General features: G+C 41.1%; 1 protein-coding gene across 2 annotated transcripts in view; it reads right to left on the bottom strand.

Moving 5' to 3' along the window:
- Nucleotides 1–22401, bottom strand: part of Prkcq (protein kinase C theta) — a 118064-nt gene that overhangs the window by 89871 nt on the left and 5792 nt on the right. The window contains exon 1 of one of the 2 annotated variants that reach the window (XM_078023179.1): nucleotides 20989–21012. The exons of the other annotated variant lie outside the window; for it this stretch is intronic. Coding sequence (XP_077879305.1) covers nucleotides 20989–21009 — 21 coding nt within the window. The 5' untranslated portion in view covers nucleotides 21010–21012. Of the gene's footprint in view, nucleotides 1–20988; nucleotides 21013–22401 lie in introns of those variants that run through there. 2 annotated transcript variants of the gene reach the window in all.

Below are 22401 nucleotides of genomic sequence, written 5' to 3' on the forward strand. Positions count from 1 at the left end.
CAAAAATTCTTCTGCCATAATCCAAGCCTATTCCTCTTTTGAGTGAGAATTTTAAAATTGCTAACTAGCATTCTCTTTTCAATTATTCTTCTTATATCAGTGCTATGTAGTAAAACCTCTGAACCTTCTATTTTCCATACCAAGTAATATTTACTTTTTGCTCTTTCTACCAAATATATTCATATTCAAATTTCAAGTGATTTTTTTTCTGCTCTCTGAATAGTATCTGGCTTTGACATGAACTTATTAACATGCTGAGCCCAAAGCAATTCTGTACCATTACATTTAAGGTCAAGGGAAGCAACCACATACTTTTCTTGCAGGTGACTGACTGTCAGAGGCAGGAACCTGGGCTGAAGAGAGAGAGTTCAGTTCTAACTGTGGCCAGTTCTAGTATGTCCTCTAACATTGAGGAAGCCCATACAAAGCCCCATGAGAAACTGGATGAGCCTGGGGAAAATCACTTCACCTCTGGGAGTGTCAGCTTCTTGCCATAGGATGAAGGTGTGGAGATTAATCTTTCCCGTCTGTCCCAGTCCCAGCACCCTGTGGAGCCTGAGGACTCACCACACAGCTTGGCCCACCACTGTGCTGAGGCTAATGCATTTACAGACAGAAAATGACCATCGTGGAGAAATCTCCTGTGTCTTCATATTGGGGAGCAATTTATAAGCGATCTGTTTAATAACAACAATCCTACCAGAAATATTCATTGAGCATGGATTATAGATATATACTGGTGGGAAATAGGAATTTCATCCTCAAAATACTTGTACTTCAGTGGGGAATGATGGTGCACACCTGTAATCCCAGTGGTTTTGGGAGGCCGAGGCAGGAGGATTTTGAGTTCAAAGCCAGCCTTGGCAACTCAGGGAGGCCCTAAGCAACTCAGTGAGAACTTGTTTCTAAATAAAAATACAAAAAAAAAAAAAAAAAAAAGGGCTGGGGATGTGGCTCAGTGTTTAAATGCCCTTGGGTTCAATCCCCGGTACCAAAAATAAATACATTAAAAAACAAACAAAACCCCTTGCATTTCAAAATCACAAAACAGAAATATACAGTATTGATAAAAAAAAACCCAAATTGATAGAAACTCCTGGGGATTTGAAAAACCTGCAACACCACAAAATTTAGAGTTAGGAGGTTTCCCTCTGAGACAAGAGCAGAATTTGAGCACAATACAGTGCCTACTTTGCCACCTGCATGTCACCATTTCTTTGCCAAAGTTAGCTTCTAGTACGGGGGAGGGGGCACACTAGGATGTCAGAAGATCAGCTGTCACAAAATCACTCGCTTGTCCTATTCTTCAAAAATCCTTATTGAGAATGTATAGAGGTCATGCTGCTCTCTCCATCTTCCTTAGGGATTCCTAGGAATATGCTAGAGAAATACACCATCTGTAAGGCATAAGATAACGCAAAGTCCAGGTTCCATCCTGGACTGTTTCTGCCAACAAAATGAAACATCATAATTTCTGTTTCTACAAAGTCCCCAAAGCCTCACCGTCAGCAAGTCCTTTATGTACACTGAGTACCTTCTGCAAGACTCAAATGAGGGGCGGGAGGGCCCTGCCTCAGGGGAGCCCTCCCGTTAGTGCCCCCCCCCCCCCCAGGAAGAGCACAGTCTTTAAATGTCTAGTGGCAGGCAGGGCTCCTCTCTGCTGTCCTTTGAAGTCCTGTTTGTTAGTTGGCCCATCAGTTCCTGTCTGCTGGGTAGCTGGTGAGCTCACATCCTGCAGAGTTTACTTTTAAAAAAGAAAGGAGGAAAAAGTCACACCGGTGGAGCAGAGGCATCTGAAAAGACCCTCCCTGGCAGCAGTGACATAGGCTTCACCTTCTGCCACTGCCGCTCAGCCCCACCTAGTTGCTTTCTGTCTCCAGGAAACACACAGACTGACAATGGAAAGACGAGGAGTGAAGTTGGAAAAAAGGTGAGAGGGGATAAAGAAAGTTATGACTAAACTCGCCAGGGACGTAACCAGAATGAGCACTCAGACCTCACGTTCAGCCCACACCAGCAGCTGTCACTCTCATCTATTAGAAACTAACCACTACTTTGTGGTTACCTAAGAGAAGCACACACACACCTCCAGGCACTCAAATCATGATCACTGATGATCAAATAAACTCGCTCTTAATTGTAGCTTCTCTGACAAGGCCACAGACACAAAGGAGTGTCTGCCAGAGACACCCAGCCAGCCAGGCTGAGTCACCAGGGCTGGAGGAGAACCGAGAGTCCCCTCACTCATCTCCACTGTTGTCCTGTCACTCATTCTTAGTACCAGGAAGTGAATCCAGAGGCGCTTACTCACTGAACTACATTCCCAGGACTTTTAAAAATATTTTGTTTAGAGTCAGGGTCTCACTGAGTTTTGTAGGGCCTTGCTAAATTGCTGAGGCTGGCTTTGAACTTGCAACCCTCCTGCCTCAGCCTCTCGAGAGGCTGGGATTCTAGGCATGTATCACCGTACCCAGCTCCTGTCACTCATTCTTAAAGAGCATCTTTTCTGGTGGAGATGACAGTGGGCTTATTTTATGCAGGCTCTGTGTAGGCAGTCATTAGGACTGAACAGAGGGTGCATGCCACTGTCCCTGTGGTGGAAGGGAGGTGAGTGGTCTCTAACCCATAATGTTAGGAAAATGTAGATTTTTCAGAACTGGCTACAGCTGCCGTTGTCCCCTCCGGTATGTTGGAGTGGTTGTGTTATTGATCACAGTACAGCAAAATTCCCATCTTTGGGGGAGCTCTCAGGAGATAGATTTGGGAAAAAACACTATTTAATCAAAAGATGATGTGCAGTACATTTTTTTTCCCATGGATATGTTACCGATGGGGAAAATCAATCTGGGAGAAGTTGTGCTGTTGGTCACAGAGCTCCCATTCTGAGTTCAACTCCTGCCACTTGACGTCCATCGTGGAAAATTCATGGATGGCCTTGTTTCCATCAAATTCAACTCAAGGGTTTTCATGGGACCAATTTGCCTCTTAAACCACTTAGCCACCCTGTCAGTCAAAGTTACGATTTGTCCTTTCTAATGATGCAATGACTACAGAATATGTTGGTGACAGTACCGGACGATACTATAATTAACTCCAATGAGGATGAACTCTTAACTGACTCAGACCAAGCCTAGTAGCAAATTAAGATCATGGAAAATGGATCTTTACTTGTTGATTTGATCTATTCAGCTGGGCCTCACTATTAGAATTTATCTGGTGAGTGCCTGACCTTCTCTTTCACCTCACAGGAGGGATCCGACTCCCACCTTCCAATGTGTTCTGTCCACTTTCTTCTCCTGAGTGACAGGGCCTACTACTATGGTTTTCCTTGTTATTGATCCACAGGGGAGGGAGTGGCAGAGAAGTGTGAAAAATGTGGTCATTTATTTTGATAACGCTGGCACTCTGGGAACTGCTCCCTAATTTACTAATGAATATTCATGATGAAGCATTGGCTACTGTGTTATTTTACGAGCAGGAACCTGAGAAAGGAGACGGGAGGAAGTGAGTTGGTACCCGCCATACTGGGTGCGCATTACTGAACTCACTGTTCATGATCTCACCAAGCCCCACACAAACTTTGAAAAATGGGCTCAGATCTTATTTTATAGAAGAGGCAACTGAGTCTTAAAGGAAAGTAGATTAGTATTCAGGTCTAAGAAGGAAGAATATTCTGACCAGGCTCCCACATGATTGAACCTGAGGACACCACGTTAAGTGAAATGAGCCAGTCACAAAAGGGACCCATATGATTTCACATAAATGAAGTCCCTAGAGGAGGCAAATTCATATAGACAGGGAGCAAAGTGGGGGTTACCAAGGGCTTGGAAAGGGGGTGGGTAATCAGGAGCTGCTGTTCCGTGGGTACAGATTTCTGCTCAGGACAATGAAACAATTCTGGAGGTGGTTGGAGGTGCAGAGTACATAGCAAAGGAAATGTTCCTGCCACTCAACTGTGCCCTTAAAAATGGCAGACATGGTCAGCTTCATGTTATGTGTATTTTACCACAACAGAAAAATGGTTAAAATAGATTGTCCAAGGACTCCAAGCTACTGAGTGGCTAACGTCTCATGCCAGCCATTGCACACATTGTTGTACAAGCCCTGGGGCTTATTATTTTTGTTGCCTGCTGTCTTTCTTTGTGATCAATTAATAGTAAACTCCTAACCCTTCAAAATAAAACAATAAAATTGGGATCAGGGAAGGAGGAGGGACTGCCTTACCCCACTCTCCAACCAGGCTCAGGGAGAAAGAAGTGTCTTGTGGGGTAAAGCAAGCTCAGGCTGCTGACCACAACAAGTTTTGGTGTGGTGCAAGGAATGTAAGTACAGTCTAGGGGAGCTAGAATTAGAGTGGCTCAGAGAAGATGCCATCCTTAATTCTTGGTGCATTCATCTCAGCTACTGATCCCACTGCCCATCCACCCATTCACCCACTTCATCCACTAGTCCTACTGTGCCAGCTACATGCAAAGCACTGCAACAACCATGCATAAACAGCAATATGTTATTACAGTCTCTCTCTTCCAATGGCTTTGATTCTAATGAGATTGATTATAGGTCTTTGAAAACAGCAATACACGAGTCCTGGACGATAAATGAGTCACACGTGAAGTTGTAGCACAGTCAGTTCACTAGGTTCTCAAAGTAGGGGGCGTCCAAGTGGCCTAGGTGGGTTCCTGATGCCTAGTGGAGAAAGCAGTATGTGGCTGTGCATCCCACAGTGGGATTCGTTGGAGTCCCTCTCTGCAGGACTTATGAGGGGGAAAGGAAAGAGAGACAAACCGGGAGGGTAGAATGCTCATCAGGAGCCAATGTTCAGGAATAGACTGAGGCAAGGGCTCTGGGCAAGATATTCAAGATTAATTCTGAAATGGAGCGACAACAAGGAATCTGGAAATGTTTAGATCCCACAAAATTCTTGTTATAGCTATTCTCTTTTTTTATTGTGGTTAAAAATCACCTAACATAACATTCACTATCTTAATCATCTCAAGCGTATAGTTCAGCAGTGTTACTGATGTCATGTTGTTATGAACTCATCTCCAAAATGTTTTCATCTTGCAAATCTGAAACTCTGCACCCATTAATAAGGAACTTCCCATTCTCCCCTTTTCCAGACCCTGGTAACTTGGTGTTTCTATGAATTTGACTACCTTCCATACCTTAAATAAGCAGAATCATATAGTATTTGTACTTTTGTGACTGGCTTATTTCACATGACATTATTTCACATAACCTTGTTCCCAAGGTTCATCCATGTCACAGCACGTGAAAGGATTTCCTACCTTTTCAAGGCTGAGTAATATTTCATTCCATGTATAGACTTCATTCATTCATTCATTCATCTGTCAATAGATATTTGGATCATTTGCACCTCTTTGGCTACTTGAATATTGCTATTAATGAAGATGAGTGTGCAAATACCTGGTCAGGGCCCTGCTTTCAATTCTTTGAATATGTTACCAGAAGTAGAGTTGCTGGGTCATACAGTTGTTCTATTTTTAATTTTTTGAGGAACTGTCACACTGCTTAGCATAGCAGCTATATCAATTTACACTCCCTTAAAGAGTCCCCAAAGTCTCCTGTTTCCCCACATCTTTGCCAATGCTCATTATTTCCTAGTTTTTGGATAGTAAGCATCTGAATGGGTGGGAGGCAATGTCTTACCATGGTCACAATTTGCATTTTTCTAATGATTAGAGATGCTGAGCATCTTTTCATGTCTCTTCTAGTTCCTTGCCCATATTTTAATCAAGTGTTTTTTCTCTCATCAAGTTGCATGTAGCTATTAGTTTTACCATCATATAGTAAATCATTTTAGGCATACAAAAATATAAAAAGACTTAATGAACATTCTTACACCTATAATTCAACTTTTAAGAAAACCCAAATGAACATATTTGAAGTCTCTAATGCCTACCACCTGATGGTATCCCTTTTGCATCCATATTAATCACCAATTCCTTGGCAGAATTTGGAGTTTATTATCCCTGCAATTTTATATGTAATACATAGATAACCCATATCTATGTATTCCTAAAATATATATTCTGCAAATAGCATGCTTTATGGCTTTAAAACTCAATATGAATCACTATGTATGTTCTTCTGCAACTCCATTCATCATGTTTGCAAGATTCATTGTGCTGGAACACATAGTCTCATTTTATTCACTTTAAGCTCAAGCTTTTTGGTCTTAGGATTCCTTTATTCTCTTAAAAATTATTGAGGATGCCAAAGAGCTTTGGTGTATATAGAATATGTCTATGGATATTTGTCATATTGGAAAATAAAACTGAGTGAAAGTTAAAATAACTTTTAATAAAAACCATTACATAATACATTAAGAATAAACAACACATATGCTATGTAATCATTTTCCAAAGCATTAGAAATGTTGAAAAAAGTGGCAATGTTGGACACTTTAGCAACTCTCTTGAAAGTCTGGCTTAACAGAATACAGTTGCCTTCTTGAAGTAGACTCTGTGTTCTTGTCACTATCAGAACACGCAGCCTCTGGAGTACCTCACTGAACAAGGTAAGACTGAGAGGGGGAACAAGGTAAGACTGGTAGCACTGTGAAGTCTGTTAACTTTGAAAACTCACTAAAAGGGTCTAAGGGTATCCTTGAAAACAAATGTATTGCAAACTATCTGTTTTATTAATGTTCCAACCTTCTCATTTTATAGACCATACTGCCATGAACATTCTTGTAGCTGTTTCCTTAATCATATGTTTGCAAGTTCCCATAGAATACACACAAAGTACTAGAACTCAAAACACCGGTGTACTCACATCTTTGGCTTTATTATTGCAAATAGTTCTCTGAGGTTGAAAATCTAAAAGCATCTCACTAAATGTTTTCCATGCACCTACAACTTTAATCAAGATTTTCTCTGGCAGCAAGGCCTGAAATGTGTTTACAATTTTAAAAATTAAATTATAACTAATAGTGTCTGGTAGGGAGAAGGGTCCCTAAAACAAAGATGTGCTGATGAACAATAGAAACTGCAAAGGGCAGAGAGCCACAAAAACAGACTCCTGAAAAGTCCATTCAGAAGCTCTAGGGAAGAAAGACTGATTCAACCATTGATTAAATTCAGCTCTGTGACCTTTGGCAAGTTACTTTACCTCTCTGAGTCCAATTTCCTCATCTTTAAAATGGTACTATTTCATGATGTCAATGAATTAAAACACACTATTTCCAAGAAGATTATAGTCTCTTTGGGAGACTCAGTCACAAACAAGGAGTCACACACAGAGTAACAAGGCCCGTCAGTACCAAAGCTCACATAGATCACTTAAGGAATTGCAGTCCTATAGTTTTAGGAGAGAAATGGAGGTCAAAGGTGGCAATTAAAGGCAATTGGATTGGAGGTGGTAAGGTGGGGAAGTGAGATAGCGTGAAAGCAGTTCCCCTTTTGATAGTTCAGCATATTTAGAGGATGGCAGCTAGTGCCAGGCCTGGTTAATGCTGTGGCTGCAGACTTTCTACAGCTCTCAGTTCAGAGTGCCTCTGGTAAGCCACGCCCACCGCCCCCAGCTACAGGAAGATGCGCAACTCATTCTTGCTCAGGGATTCTGTCCATTCTTGCTGGGGTTTCACAGAAAGTAAAAATGGAAGTTGGGTTGGGAAGACAATTGCGATATTGGACATTTCTTCCAGTGAGTCTCTTATTAGAATTTACTTTCACTGGGAAGAAAAACTATTTCCATTAAAAGTAACCGAGTTTAATGCTACAGAGACTCTGGGATCTGTTCACATCACCTACCACTGACTTAAAGCAGAGTGGTTATTTGTTTGTATCTTCATAGCAAAACCTCTCATCTTTCTAAGAGATACAGGTACTAACTATTTTTAAGAACTTCTATTTCAGACAGCATAGATTCAGATGAATAACATCATCGGAAACAGACCACTAAAACAAAGACATTTACCCAACTAAAAATCTGTGTGATCATTTGGGTGGGAAAAAAAAAAAAGACCTTCACTTCTGCATACATGTGCATTATAGATAAAATGCTAAGTTCTGAGTAGAGTTTAGAGGAGTTCAGTAGCTGATTTGAATCACCTTGAGGCTAATGCATTATACTAATTTTGTAACATCGCGGAAAGGTTTTGGAAATGGATGCCCTATGATGGATTAAAGAAGAGAGCTCGGCTTAGGAACGACCTCTTCATCCATAGAACATCTTCACAAGACTGATTACCTTCTCCATATCCCTCCATTCTTGTCACTCTGTGAATCATGCTTTATAAGCAGTAAATAATACCAGCTATATAGACCAGGCAAATTCACAGAGACAGAAAATAGAATGGGATTACCAGAGGGAGGCAGCAGGCTACAGGGGAGCTTTTGCTTAGTGCTATGGAGCTCCAGCTTGGGGTGAGGAAGCAGTTGTGAAAATCGACACTAGTGAATCCAATTAATGCCCCTGAATTGCACACTTAAAATGGAAAATTTCATTATTTTACTACAACATGCTAATTTTAATATAAAATAGAATTTTAATATAATTATAATTTTATATTTTATAAAATATTCACACTTATAATTGTATATTTCATATAATTTATATTTAAAATATAAATAAAATAGTTTTAATATAAATATAATTTCATGTGACTATGAATATTTATAATATAAAATATAATTTTGATATAAAATATAATAATATTTTACCAATGCATAATGTAAGTATTTGATTCACTACTGGGGTTCTTCACTTTACTTTTAATCTCAGTCCTGGTCTGTTTCCTTCCCTTTTTTCCTAATCAGGCTGTTCCATTCTTGTTTTCCTTCAGTCTCCAAAGCCATAACTCTGTCTTCGCTACCCCAGGTAGATGAGCTTGTCTTTTTTGAAAAAAAAAAAATAGAAAATGAAAAAAAAACGATGTGAACAAATCCCATCCCATTTATGTCACAAGACATAAATTAGCTGGGTGTCCTTCTCTATGTTTCAACTTCTCTGAGTCTTCCTGCATCTGCTCCGACCCCTGTCCACACTCTGGAAATTCTTCTTTCCTTTGATCCCTGGCCATTTCCCTGGTAGCTCAGCCTTTTCTGCTCCCATTTACAGACTCTCAGCTTCTGGTGCTGGTTCCCCACAGACATGGACTTGCCTCCCTTTCTTCACCAGCAAGCTTCCTGGGCCATCTCTACACCCTCACCTTCCGCTCGCTCCTCTGCCTCTACCATTTAGCTTCCACTGCTACCATGGCTGGTCCTGTTCTTTGGAAGGACACACTTGCTAACCCCCAGTGCCATTGGCTCCTTCTTGGTCGTCTTTCTCACTGTCACATGAAACAGTGCTGGTTCTGGATTCCCTTCTTCTCTCCTGCTCTCCTTCTCTGTGTTGGATGACACGGTTGCTTCTGTTTCCTTCATTGAAACGTTATGGAATACACCCAGGTCCTGACTTGATTCCCTTCTTCTTGTCAATTCCGGCTGCTCTCATCCCTTTTGATGTCTTCAAGGATACCCTGCCTCGTGGAGACTAGAGAAGTACATTTCATCTTCATCTTTATCTTCAACTACACATTGAAATTTTCCCAATGCTCCACCAGCCCCTCATACACAGTTAGAAAGAAAAAGAGTTCCACCTTTTCCTCAAACACTGTGGCCTCTCCTCTCCCTCCTGTCTCCATCAGTGGAATTACTATCTACTGCGTCTTCCAAGATGGAAGTATTGGAACCAACTGTGTGTCAGTCCTCCTTTATCCTCATCTACAACATCCATCTATGAATGAGTTCTGTGGATTTTATGTGGTTATTTCTGTTGTAGTCATTCGCTTCTCTTTGGCCTTTGAGCTTGGGAACTTTAGATATTTTCTCCAGATTATCACAATAGAGTTTTAGCTGGTTCCCACCCATCGTCTTTCCAAACTGCCGGTACCTCCCCCACATCAACCATATAAGCTGTCTTTCTTAAGAATCGTTTCCTTGTTTAAAAACATGAAACAGATCCCCTTTGCCTGAAGTATAAAGTCCAGACCCATGAGTCACATGATCTCTTCATTATGCACCAACATCAAAACTCTGAATCTTTAAAGGGGATTCAATTGTGGCTAAAGATATACTTTAAACAAGGCCTTTAAAAAAATGTTTTGGTTTCTTAAACTGTGTCCTTCCAAATAGACTTGGATTTGTTTAAAAGAACCTTAAGCATAACAAATCTTCCCTCGCACAACTGTAAAGATAAAAACAGACGTACAATATTTAAAAAAAAAAAAAAGCTTAGTAAACACACAGAGTAGACATATGCAGAAACCCACAAATGATTTAATTTGCAAAACCACAGGCTTAGCTCAACTAAAGTAAAGATGACTTAGATAAAATACAACCAGAAAACTGAGATAAAAGATATGGGGTAAATAACTTCAGCTGATGGTTTAGCAAGCAAATATCATGGGTATAATACAGAGGTCTCAGAAACTACCTCAGTCTAGGAAGCCGCATATTGACTCCATAGGTCTCGGGAGCACCAGGCATGGAGGGGAACCACTGCTGGAATGTTATCTGCTGGGCTATGTTCCTTATACTTGGGAGAATGTGGCTACCTTGACACAGGAAGAGAAAAAAGATTTTAAAGTTGAAGGGTCTAATTCTATATTTTCCTGTTTTTATTTCTATGCATGAAGATTTCAGAAAAAAGACTCTAAAGAGATGGTTTTTATCCTGAGGGTATCCAAAAAGGAGTCATAAAAAACTTCCTCTTAGAAATTAACTGAGGCTATTGCTTTTCCAGGGAAATGTTGAGAGAGCAGAGGAGGAAGAGAATGACCATGCACAGTGAGGCTGTCCCTCCAGAGGTGACATATGCAGAAGGTGGAAGGAGGGCAGGAAGTGAAAGCTTTCTGTCTGGCCTGGTCTGCAGGAAGCTATTGAGCTTCCTTCTACTCATTTGTCTAGCTCCTAAAACTTCAGCCACAGGCAATGCAAGATGAAGGACTAAACATAAAAGTGATGGATGGATCCTCACGGTGAGTAAGGATCACAACACTCAGGTTCCTTTCAGAAATATTCACTTAGGGGCAAACATTCACTGACCACCTACTACATGTCAGGCATGTGCTAGCAAAGGAACCCAATGGTGGAAAAGAGCCAGATAATGCCCCCAGCCCTCCTGGAGGAAACAAGACAAGCATTCTGTGTCATCTGGGCCCAGTGCTGGAAGAAGGTGCCTTTCTGCATCAGTGAATCGTCTGTACCTTCTTTTAAAAATTCTTAATCATTATTTTGTAGCAATGGGTACCTAGCTGATATTTTTCTCTCTTACTCTCCATAAAAAGAAAGCATAATCTAAAAGCAGGGAGTGCTCTAGAAGTTCTCCAGACCTCTTCACCCTCTTTCTTTTTATTCCATAGCACGTGTCCTCACCTAATATTATCTTATTCGGGCCGGGGTTGTGGCTCAGTGGTAGAGCGGTTGCCTTGCATGTGTGAGGCACTGGGTTCGATTCTCAGCACCACACACAAATAAATGAATAAAGATCTGTCAACAATTTAAAAATATTTTTAAAAATATTATCTTACTCGTGTGCTATTTATTCTGTCATTGTCTTTCTCCCTAAAAGAAAGTAGGCTTCATGAGGGCTAGTACCTTGTTCTTCTTTTTGCCCCTGTATTTGCCACACACTGAATAATGTCTGATGAGTTAGGTGCTTGAGTAATTTATAGATTGAATAAAACCCAGCCTTCCCCCTCTCTATAAAAATTCCCCTAGCTGAAACTAATTAGCCACTCCAGTGTGCAAAGGAAATCTTAGCAGCACTTGTATTATTAAGAGGATTCGCTTCCCATAAAAATCCTAGTTGGCAAAAGTTCAGGTTCTGGAATGAAATGTAGCAAGAACTTTCTAGAAGATTGTGAGGTCAGGTGGGGAGCAGCATTCTAAAGCCCCCCTGCCCCCGCCATTTGTTGGGAAGTCTACTTCTTTCTTTTCTATTGTTTTTACAGTTTCTTCCCTTCCTCTACAACTGATTATACAAATCCTCTAAAACTGCTGGCAGTAGAGAGACTCACACCATAGAACAAGGTCAACTTGGAAGACATATTAAATGGGGAGAATTTGTTTCTGGCCTTGAGATAGTGTATCACAGGTGTCTTGTATTTTGGTAGTTATTCTAATTCTTCTATGTATTCACATTCAGGGCTAATATATAATTTTAATTAGTCAAGTCTCCAAAAATTATATATTTGCTAAAGTATGTAGGATCCATTGTATTTTTGATTGTATTTTAGAAATCAACCAAAAAAATCAGCATAGATTTCTTGAGATTTCAAAAATTAAGAACAGGAAAAATGTTTTCTTGAATTAGAGCATCTTGTAGAAAATTTTGGAACCCAGTGATTCAGGAACTGTTAAATAATAAACCTTCAGCATACAAAGGATTAGAAACTTATTGATTTATTTATATGAAAACATACTGACTAAAAAACATTAAAAGGTTACATTGGACATTTGCTAAAAGTAATTTAAGTATATCTCATAATATAGCAAAATATATAATTTTTCTAATTCTCAGAATAGCTCCATAAAGTGGAGGTTTAAACTTCAAAGTTATTACTCAAGAATGTTAATCTGGCTGCATTTCTTGCTCATTTTAAAATTAAACCTTCTTCTTAATAGCTGTTTGCAAGTTATAGCAATCTGTGTGTGTGTTCTGATGGAATTATACTTGTGTGTGCAAGTGTGTGGTTTGTGTGAGTGTATGTGTGTGTGTGTATGTGTGTGTGTGTGTGTGTGTGTGTGTGTGTGTGTGGTGCTGGGGGTTGAACCCACAGCCTTGTGTGTGCTCATCCTGTGCTCTGCCACTGAGCTGTACCTCTAGGCAGAATCTGCCACCTTAGTCTGTTTAGTGTATTATTAATATGGCATTAAAGACAAGAGAGAGTGGAAGAAAGAAGATGAAAGGAAAAGGAGGAAAGTTCAAGGAGTGAGTAATGAGGGTTTGAGAATTTAGATGAATAAAAGTCCAGAAGAATGGATTAAGGATTCTAAAAAGTATTTTCAGGTTTACTAAAAAAAAAAAAACATCTTTTAAATTTACAACATTGTGGCTTTGAAAGAAAATATGTGGAACAATAAACCCGATATTGGGATATACTAGAAAGGAAAAAAGCAGGGCAGGAAAGAAATGGGGTAGATGTTCACAGTCAAGAAAGAAAGAAGGACCAAAGTGCTGAGGGCCATTACCAAGTAGGAATGACGCATCGAAATTTCCTTGCCAAGCGTACCCCATGCTGCTTAGAGGACATTTGATGGGACAATGCATGCATGCTTTAATGAGGTGACCTTGCTCAAGGACCTAGGCAGATCCGGGTTTAGAGCTGATCAGGTTTGAGGAAGTAACCGGCTCCTAGAGTTTAAGGCGTTGCCAGTTTAAGATAATGGGTTTTAGGGAAGTTGGAAGTTGAAGATTATTGCTGGGATTAGGGTGTTCCTGCTGCTTGTTCCCGTTGAGTTCTCGTGAGATTAAAATGGGATTTGGATATAGCCTCGTGGAGTAGGTGGTGGTGAGGCAGACAGGAGAACGCGTTTGCCCCTGGACCTGTGTGGAGGTGGTGTGAGAGCTGGAATAAAGAATTGCTGTTTGAACCTACAAAGGTGTGTGGTGGCTCGTGATTCTGGAGCCGAGACATAGACCTTGGCACCAAAGAAGCAAGCTCTCCCTTGTCTGGGGGCCACAACTGTGTGATTCCACCTCCATGGAAACTTCTAGAGGATCTAGTCAGTGAAGAAACCCAAAGCAAACCACTGTGGCAGTCTCCTCTCTCCCTCACAAGTTTTCTTGGATGAGAAAAAACTTGGGGAATTCTGTGCATTTTTTCAGTCTTTTATGAGCCTCTCTGAATACCTGAAGGTATTTTCTGCTGTTTGAGTTTTGGTGGAAAGTGCTAGGGAAAGACCCAGAAACCAGTCTAGGTCTAAGCAGAGCTCCTGGCTGGCTGGCTGCTGCACTAGATTGAGTGTTTTCTCTGCTACTAAAATGAGTAACATTGAGCAGCAAAACAAGGAACTCTGCCCCAAACAGTGACTGAGATTTACAGAAGAAAGGAAGTCTCAAAGCTCACTTCTTAGAATTAATACCAAAGTGAGGCTGTATTTTTTAAAAGGGAATTTGTAGATACAGCATATTACCAAATTCAGGCTTAGCTCAGTGGAGTGATAAGAACACAGACTATGACATCAAACTGCCTTTGTTTAAACCCCTGTGACTTTGAACAAGCCCTTTAACCTCAGTCAATCACAATCAAGCATGTGCATGCACGCACACCCATGGACACACACGCACACACAGTTTCTGGAGTGAATAAGTGACAGCTTGGACTGTGGACTGGGAGCCCCCAGTTCTTCCCAGATCAGCAGCAACTTCCCTTTGCCCAACTTCTCCCCAATCTACTGGGTCCTGGGGAGGCCACCCGTGGAGCACTGCCTGGTGACTGAGGTGAGGCTGTGTTTATTTGGTTGCTAGGAGTCCCTCCATTTGATTCCAGGTCAGGAGTGCCCTACTGGGTGCTGCCTCTCACATATCTGCGGATGCCCATGGCTGTTGATGGGCAACCCTCTCTTGTCACTGCTTCTCTACACCCTCAATCACTACAGAAGCCTTGTTGTCTTACACTGAATTGGATTTTCTGTTTTACTTCCTATCTTTGTTTGATTCATGCCTTTCATTTTTCTGGAGCATCCTGTTTTGCCACCCGGCCGTCTTAGCCCAGCTTTGGTTTCAGCCCATTACAGCTACAGCTAGCCCGCTACAGCTACAGCTAGCCCCCCATGGCCCTGACTCTGCTGTGTCACACCGCCTTCTTCCTGTTTGGGGTTTCCTGGCCTTTCCCCTAGGCACTCTGCCATGCTGTCATTTGTCTACTGACATGTAATATGCATTTGCTCAGGACTTTCCTTGCGTGTGAGACTCTCTGCTAAGGGTAGGGACTACACTGTGGAGGCGCAGAGCCTGTCCCCAGGAACCACGGTTGTTTAAGAGTGCCATCATTGCTGCCGTCTCTGTACCCAGGATGCCTTGGCACGTAGAGGGGTACACATTGACATAGTTTGTGGGAGCCTTCACAGAGGAGGTGACATCTCAGTGGCTAGCAAAGTGACTGCGAGAATGGGAGCAGTAAAGTCTGTGATGGGGGAGGGAGTAGCTGTGCTGACACCGAGGATGTCTGGAGAGCGACAGGATGCTGGAGGATTCAAGACCATGGGAATGCAGAGCCAGCAGGCAGAGCAAAGATCACAAAGGACTTGGCAATCCTTGTGAAAGGTCTGGATTCTATTTTGCAGGTGATACAGGGCAACCAAATAGTTTTAAAGTAGAAAGTGGTGAGCAGATTTTTTTTTTTTTAAATAGGGATCCTGCTATCAGTTACCCAAAGAGTGAAACCAGTCTCAATGTCAGAAAATAAGTGACATCATCTTTATGAAGACTAAATATTTATAGCCTAAATATTTGTGCCAGATGTTTCCAAACAGGGCTGTCGCAGCCTGTCCTATGCCCCCAACTCTCTTGCAATGCCACTCTGCATCCCCCTTCCCTTGATCCTGCCTGGCCTGTTTTCCCAAGTGACCTCAGCAAAAGTGGTGCAGCGGTGAAACTGCCTAGTTTGGGCCTTAAGAGGCTTGAGCTTTTGCGTTTGTGTGCTTGTAACCCTCTGGAGTGGGGTGATGCCTGCCTTCCAGCAGTGCCCACCAAGGGGCCAGCTATGGGAATGTTACAATCTCAGATACGGCTGCAACCTCAGGAAGACCCCCAGGGACGTCGGGGGAGCAGAACCACCCAGGCAAAGCTGGCCCAATTCCTGACCCAGGGAATCATGAACAAATAAAATGGTGTTATTTTAGGCCACTAAATTTGGGCGCAGTTTGTTCCACGGTGATGGATATCCAAAGCAATACTCTGGGGTAAAATACATACATGTCAAATAAATAACAAACTGCACCCCCGACAATTCCAGGCCAACAACCTGGTCCACTGTCCGTATATCAACTTTTACTTCATTCTTAATTACTTGATACCAAATCCCATTTCAAGCCGATGTCACACTTAACTGATTAGGGTTTAAGCTTTTTAAAAAGGGGTTCTTAGAAAATGTAATCCTCTGATTGTGTCTTGCAAAAAAAAAAAAAAAAAAAAAAAAAACCTAAGAAAATGTGCATGGCATGTGGATTAAAATCTCCTGGAATTTGGATTGGATTTTCCTATTGGTAATTTTAAGACAAATATCCAAAGAAGTGTGTATTTCACTCTTTGAATCTGTAGAATGTTTGAATTTCTCTCGAGGTCTAGAGATTTCGACTGAGACATCTATGCTATTTTTTTCTGTAAGGAGATATCTACAATCTTTTTCCAGGGGAAAATTGATTTTATTCATTTTCATAAATACATAATCTCTCTGTTCTGAATTTTTCCAGTTTGTTCTCCAATGAGAAAGGTTTGTGTCTGCCTTTCATTTCTAACTAACAGAATTCACGTCCGATGCTCTGTGCCGACATTTCTGTTTGCCAGCTCCAACTATGAGCCACTGTTAATGAATGAGTTGCATCTCACTAATTTCTAAAATGACCACTAATTTATATTTAGTGATACTTGCCTTTTGGGGTCAGTGAAGTCCATTTATTTCATTTAAATAAGTAAGAAGCTTTTTTCTCCTGCTGAGATGCTGTACTTTCCTAAAGCACCTTTACTCACAGAACTCAAGTGTACTATAAATATTAACAAATCTCAACACCCAGAAACCAGGACAGACACTCAGCAGTGAGATCCTTGCTCCCTACTGGAGCAGAGGCAAGAAGGCCAAGAGTCTTGTGCTGTGCCTTCTGCAAATACCTCAGCTGACTCTAGTGAGAATTGCACAAGTTATTTCCCAATGAATAATTTTCATCAACATTAAAAAGGTTTTTAATAAAGTTGCACATGAGCAATTCAATTGTATTTAAAGGGGTTGAATAACTCAAGTTCTTCTTATGAAGGAGATTCTTTTTGTTTGTTTTTGTTACTAAGGATTGAACCCAGGGGTGTTTAACACTGAGCGACATCCCCAGCCCTTTTCATATTTTGTCTTGAGACAGGGTTTTACTAAGTCTCTGGGGCTGGCTTTGAACTTGTGATTCTCTTGCTTTAGCCTCTCCAGCTGCTAGGATTACAGGCCTATACCATCATTCTCAGCTTAAAGGAGATTCTTTATGGCTATTGTTATTATTACCCTTCTGTAAAGCCTATGTCCAAATAAAATGTATACTAACATTTTTTGAATGACTAATGCAGAAGAATTTAAAGAGTTCCCATTCATAGAGACGATTCCATCATCATTCCATTCATCATTACCATCATCACCAGATGGTAGTGTTCACATTTGTTGTTCTTGTTACAATATTAAATTTTAATTTCTCTAAAATCAAAATAAATTGTAGTTAAATGATATCCATGTCTTGGTGAATAGATTTCAGTTTCATGGGGAAGGGTTATACCTGTCATTAATGGTCACTTTCTCTAATTTACACCTACTGGTTGAGAGCTACAATGTGACAGATTAACTACTTCTCTGCCATCCCAGCTGCCCAGGTGAAATCCTGGCCTGATTGGACTAGGTGAACACCAAATGGACACCCGAAAACCAGCTACAGAATATGAGTGTCAGGGAGAATCCTATGGATCCCTAATGCACTCATTCACTCTATGGTCAATATGGTAAAATTGGAAGCAACATTGTCTTCTCCTACTTCTGATTTCCTATCTGCCTTTGCTGTTGGCTGGCTCTGAAAAGACTGGCGTGATCACGGTGGAGCAGAACCAGTGATGCAACAGCAGCCTCAAGTCCTCTCTTGGGACTCTTCTAAAAGAGACGATCTAATTTGCATTCATAATACCCTTATGTGCCAAATGTCCCAGATCACTGCTAGGAAACTGAAAAGCAGCGAGGAGGGGAGATCTGGAGAGAAAGAGAGCAGACCCTGGGCAAACAGAAATCCACACACCCAGGGCTGCCACCGACCTGGCTCCAAAAACCCCTTCGCAGGCAGATTTCCCTAAAATTCACCTTGAGAATCTGGACAGAAGTCAACAGTGCATTTCGTTTATTGGTCTAATTCTTAATGATTAGGTTCTGAAAACATGATGTTCATGCTTAGAAACCTCCGCACTGGTGGCTGGAGGAAAACAAAATATCTTCCCTGGCTGTGGACTTCACGAGCTTCCTCAACAAGCACTGTAGCCTGAACTCTGTGCCAAGTAAAGTGAGAAAAAGAATTAGGAGACTTGGTATGTGCCTTAGGCAAGCATACTCGGGAGACAATAATTGAATTAAAATACCATTATCCAGCTCCAGTAATAAGCTAGATAGAAACGACAAGTCTCCAGAGACATAGGAAGAGAAGAGGGAGAATAAAATGCATTACAGGGGACTCAGGAAAGATGTAACAGGTAGAGATAATTTAAAAAGAATTGCCAATAAGAATTGCAAGTAGCTTTCTCTTTGAAAAGGGGATGTCAACACGCTTGACACTTAGGGGCCACCATAGGTCACTATTTCCAAAAAGAAAGGATACTTTCCATGGTGATGTCATAGGGACCAGAATGCACAAGATGCTGAGTCTTACCTGGTAGGAAGTGTCACTCCTACTCTGCAGGCAAAGATGAGTGTAACTTTTGCTTGCTCTCACTTGAACCTGTGCCCGCAATTTCAGGAGGAAAATGTCACAGTGAAGACACAGTGTGCTTGAGTACTGTGGCTGCAGCATCCCGCAGAGGTCCCCATGGTCTTTTGTGGCAGGAGACAGGAACCTAAGTACAGGTTTCTGCATTGTTCAAGCTCTGGCTTAGTTGTTAGGGTTACTAAGTTACTGAGGCTCATTTCACTTTATTATTATTTTTACTTTTCAATTTTTTTCAGCATAACCTTTTTATGCTTTTTCTAAAGCTCCATCCGATGAGATATAATTGACAAACAATAAGATCTACAAACTTCAAGTGTATAATTTGCTAAGTTTTGAAACAGGTATATACTGAAACTACTATCATAGTCAATATAGTGACAAATTTATTTTATTATTATCAGGATTTGTTTTAAATCTTTTTTTTTTACAAAGATTTTTTTCCTTTGGTTTTATTTTATTTATTTTATTTTTATTTATTTACTATTTTTCTACCTTTAAGAGAGTCCTCTAAATAGTTTGTTGCTTTGCCTTTAGTTTTCTTTGTCTTTGTGAATCCTTATGCTTCACTGCTTTAATGAATTTTAAAAATAATTGTAATTTCACTCTAAAGAATCCCTAAGATACTTTATTATTTAATTAAAAAAACTATTTCTCCCTTTTGATCCTTTAATGTTTTCTCTTTATTTAATTGATTCATTCTTTTGCTTGTAGCAGATTTTGGAATATTTTAATATGAGCTTTTATTTCATTCTTCATTCTTTTTTCCTCTTATAATTGACATTAGAGCCACAGGCAAAGTGAGATGCCATGAGGAGGACAGAGGAAGAAAATCACACCGGAGATAGGAGGGGATAGTCTTTTTCTTGAAAAAGTCAACTCCCTCAATTTTTTAGTGGGTATACTGGGAATTGAATTCAGGGGCATTCAACCATTGAGACACAACCCCAGCCCTATTTTGTACATGATTTAGAGACAGGGTGTCACTGAGTTGTGTAGTGCCTTGCCATTGCCAAGACTGGCTTTAAACTTGAGATCCTCCTGCCTCAGCCTCCTGAGCCACTGGGATTACAGGTGAGTGCCACTTCCCCGATTTTTGAAAGTATAAATTCACAGTAGCTGAGATTAGTGCAGTTGGCGGCAGCAAATGTCTCCCATCACCTTCACTTTCTAGTAGAATTCATTTCTAGTAGAATTTCTAGTAGAATTCATTTAGATAATTTTAGATGGCCATAGACAAACGTTTCTGGGGCTATAATGATTCTGCTGTGCAGATATCAAATCTTTATCATGTCGGATTAGGCCCCTGCTTCCTTAACAAGACCCCTGAAGCACAAGAAATAAAATCAAGAATTAATAAATGGGATGGATTCGATCTGAAAAGCTTCTTCTCAGCAAAAGAAATAATCAGTGAGGTGAAGAGAGATCTTACAGAATGGGAGCAAATTTTTACCATACACACATTAGACAGAGCACTAATCTCTAGGGTATATAAAGAACTCAAAAAACTTAACACTAAAAAAACAAATAACCTAATTAATGAATGGACTAAGGAACTGAATATATACTTCTCAGAAGAAGATATACAATTGATCAGCAAATATATTAAAAATGTTCAAAATCTCTAGCAATAAGAGAAATGCAAATCAAAACTACTCTAAGATTTCATCTCACTTCAGTCAGAATGGCAGTTATTAAGAATACAAGCAACAATAAGTGTTGGTGAGGATATGGGGGAAAAGGCACACTCATACATTGCTGGTAGGACTGCAAATTGGTGCAATGGATCTGGAAAGCAGTATGGAGATTCCTTAGAAAACTTGGACTGGAACCATCATTTGACCCAGCTATTCCACTCCTTGGTTTATACCCAAAGAACTTAAAAACAGCATACTACAGTGACCCAGCCACATTGATGTTTATAGCAGCACAATTCATAATAGCTAAACTGTGGAACCAACCTAGATGTCCTTCAATAATTGAATGGATAAAGAAAATGTGGTAATATGCATAATGGAATATTACTCAGCATTAAAAGAGAATAAAATCATGGCATTTGCAGGTAAATGGATGGAACTGGAAAATATCTTGCTAAGAGAAGTAAACCAATCCCATAAAACCAAAGGCTGAATGTTTTCTCTGATAAGTGGATGCTGATCCATAATAGGGGTATGTGAAGGGGGAAGCATGGGAGGAATGGAGGAACTTTGGGGCAAAGGGGAAAGAAGGCAAGGGAGAGGGCATAGGGGTAGGAAAGACAGTGGAATGAGATGGACATCATTATCCTAGGTACATGTATGAAGACACAAATGGTGTGACTTACTTTGGGTACAACCAGAGACATGAAAAACTGTGCTCCATTTGTATACTATGAACTGAAATTCATTCTAAAAAAAAGAACAAATAAATAAATAAATATTTTAAAAAATCAATAGATTGGGATTCCTTTCTTCTAATACAGCATGCAGTTCCATAGACGTTGCAGATTCTGAGATTTATGGCACATTTTATTTATTCCACTAATACTAATTGAGCACCTACTCTGTGTCAGAGGCAGTGCTGGGGGTGCACCAAGGAATAACAGAGGTGTGGCCCTGGTGTGGCCTCTGTAAGGAAATCTAAAAGTAAACAATGGTACCTGCCATAGCTATTATAAGTGTCCTGTGGCTAATGTTTATTGACGGTTACTGTGGGCCACGCACTGTGCTAAGCACTTTAAATGGATGATTCAAGATCTCTGAGGAACATATGGAGGTTATACTTGGAGAAATATGACATATGGGGCAGGACAGGAGAGGCTGGGGAAGGAGAGAATTAGGACCTTCTGATCCCTGCGAAGGAGTCTGGGCTTCACTCCAAGATCATGGGGCAGCCATGGAGAACTTAAAGCAAGAGAGCAGCGATTCACTCAAATTGGGGTTCCAAAAGGGTGCTTCCAGCGGAATCATAGGGAACCATCCTGAGTAAGCATGACTAGTGAGGAGCTGCAGGCATTAACCCTTAGAGTAATGGTGGTGCCCTGTAAACAGAGAGGTAGTAGGGGCGGAAAGTGTGGAGGCAACAGGCAAAACTGGGTGAATGAACAGAATGTGTGTGGTTTTGGCTAAGCTGTGGAGGTGGAGGAAAAAGAGCAAGAGTGGTGGCCAGGGGAACAACCTCTGAGGGCTGAGGAAGCCAAAGAGTCTAGCCCCCGGTGGAAATCATGGACTTATGGATTCAGGAACAGGAAGAACACCCTGATCTCAGGTTTCCAACAGGTGATGGCAGAGCCACCCACTGCAGAAAGCAAGAGGGGAAAACTTGGAGCAGAAAAGGGAAGATTGTGCTTTTAGTTGGAGATACATGGCATTAGATGGGCCCATAGACTACCTGGGGGGAGGATCAGTAGGAATGTGGGTCAACAATGGTTGGGTCCTGGTCAGCAAAGAGACAGCTGTGGGGGTGAATGAGTGAGGCAACTGAAGAGCATCAGAGATTCCAGGTTGATGGAAGGAGAGGAGGAGCTTGCAAAGAAAGGGACCGAAAGGCAGAGGAATGGCGGGGAGCATGGGAGTCAAAGGAAGAGAATGTTCCAAGGGCACAGGAGTGCTCAGTAGCATGGATGCAGAAAGTCCATTCAGGCAGCAATGAGGAATGGGAGCATGATAGTCTCTGAAGGACGGCAGAGGCAAGGCCAGGTGTTTTGGGGGCCCAGATATGGGCCCCGAGAGAACAGAGGAAGTGATGCAGAGAACAA

Source organism: Ictidomys tridecemlineatus, chromosome 10 (genome assembly GCF_052094955.1).
Source record: "Ictidomys tridecemlineatus isolate mIctTri1 chromosome 10, mIctTri1.hap1, whole genome shotgun sequence".
NCBI lineage: Eukaryota > Metazoa > Chordata > Mammalia > Rodentia > Sciuridae > Ictidomys > Ictidomys tridecemlineatus.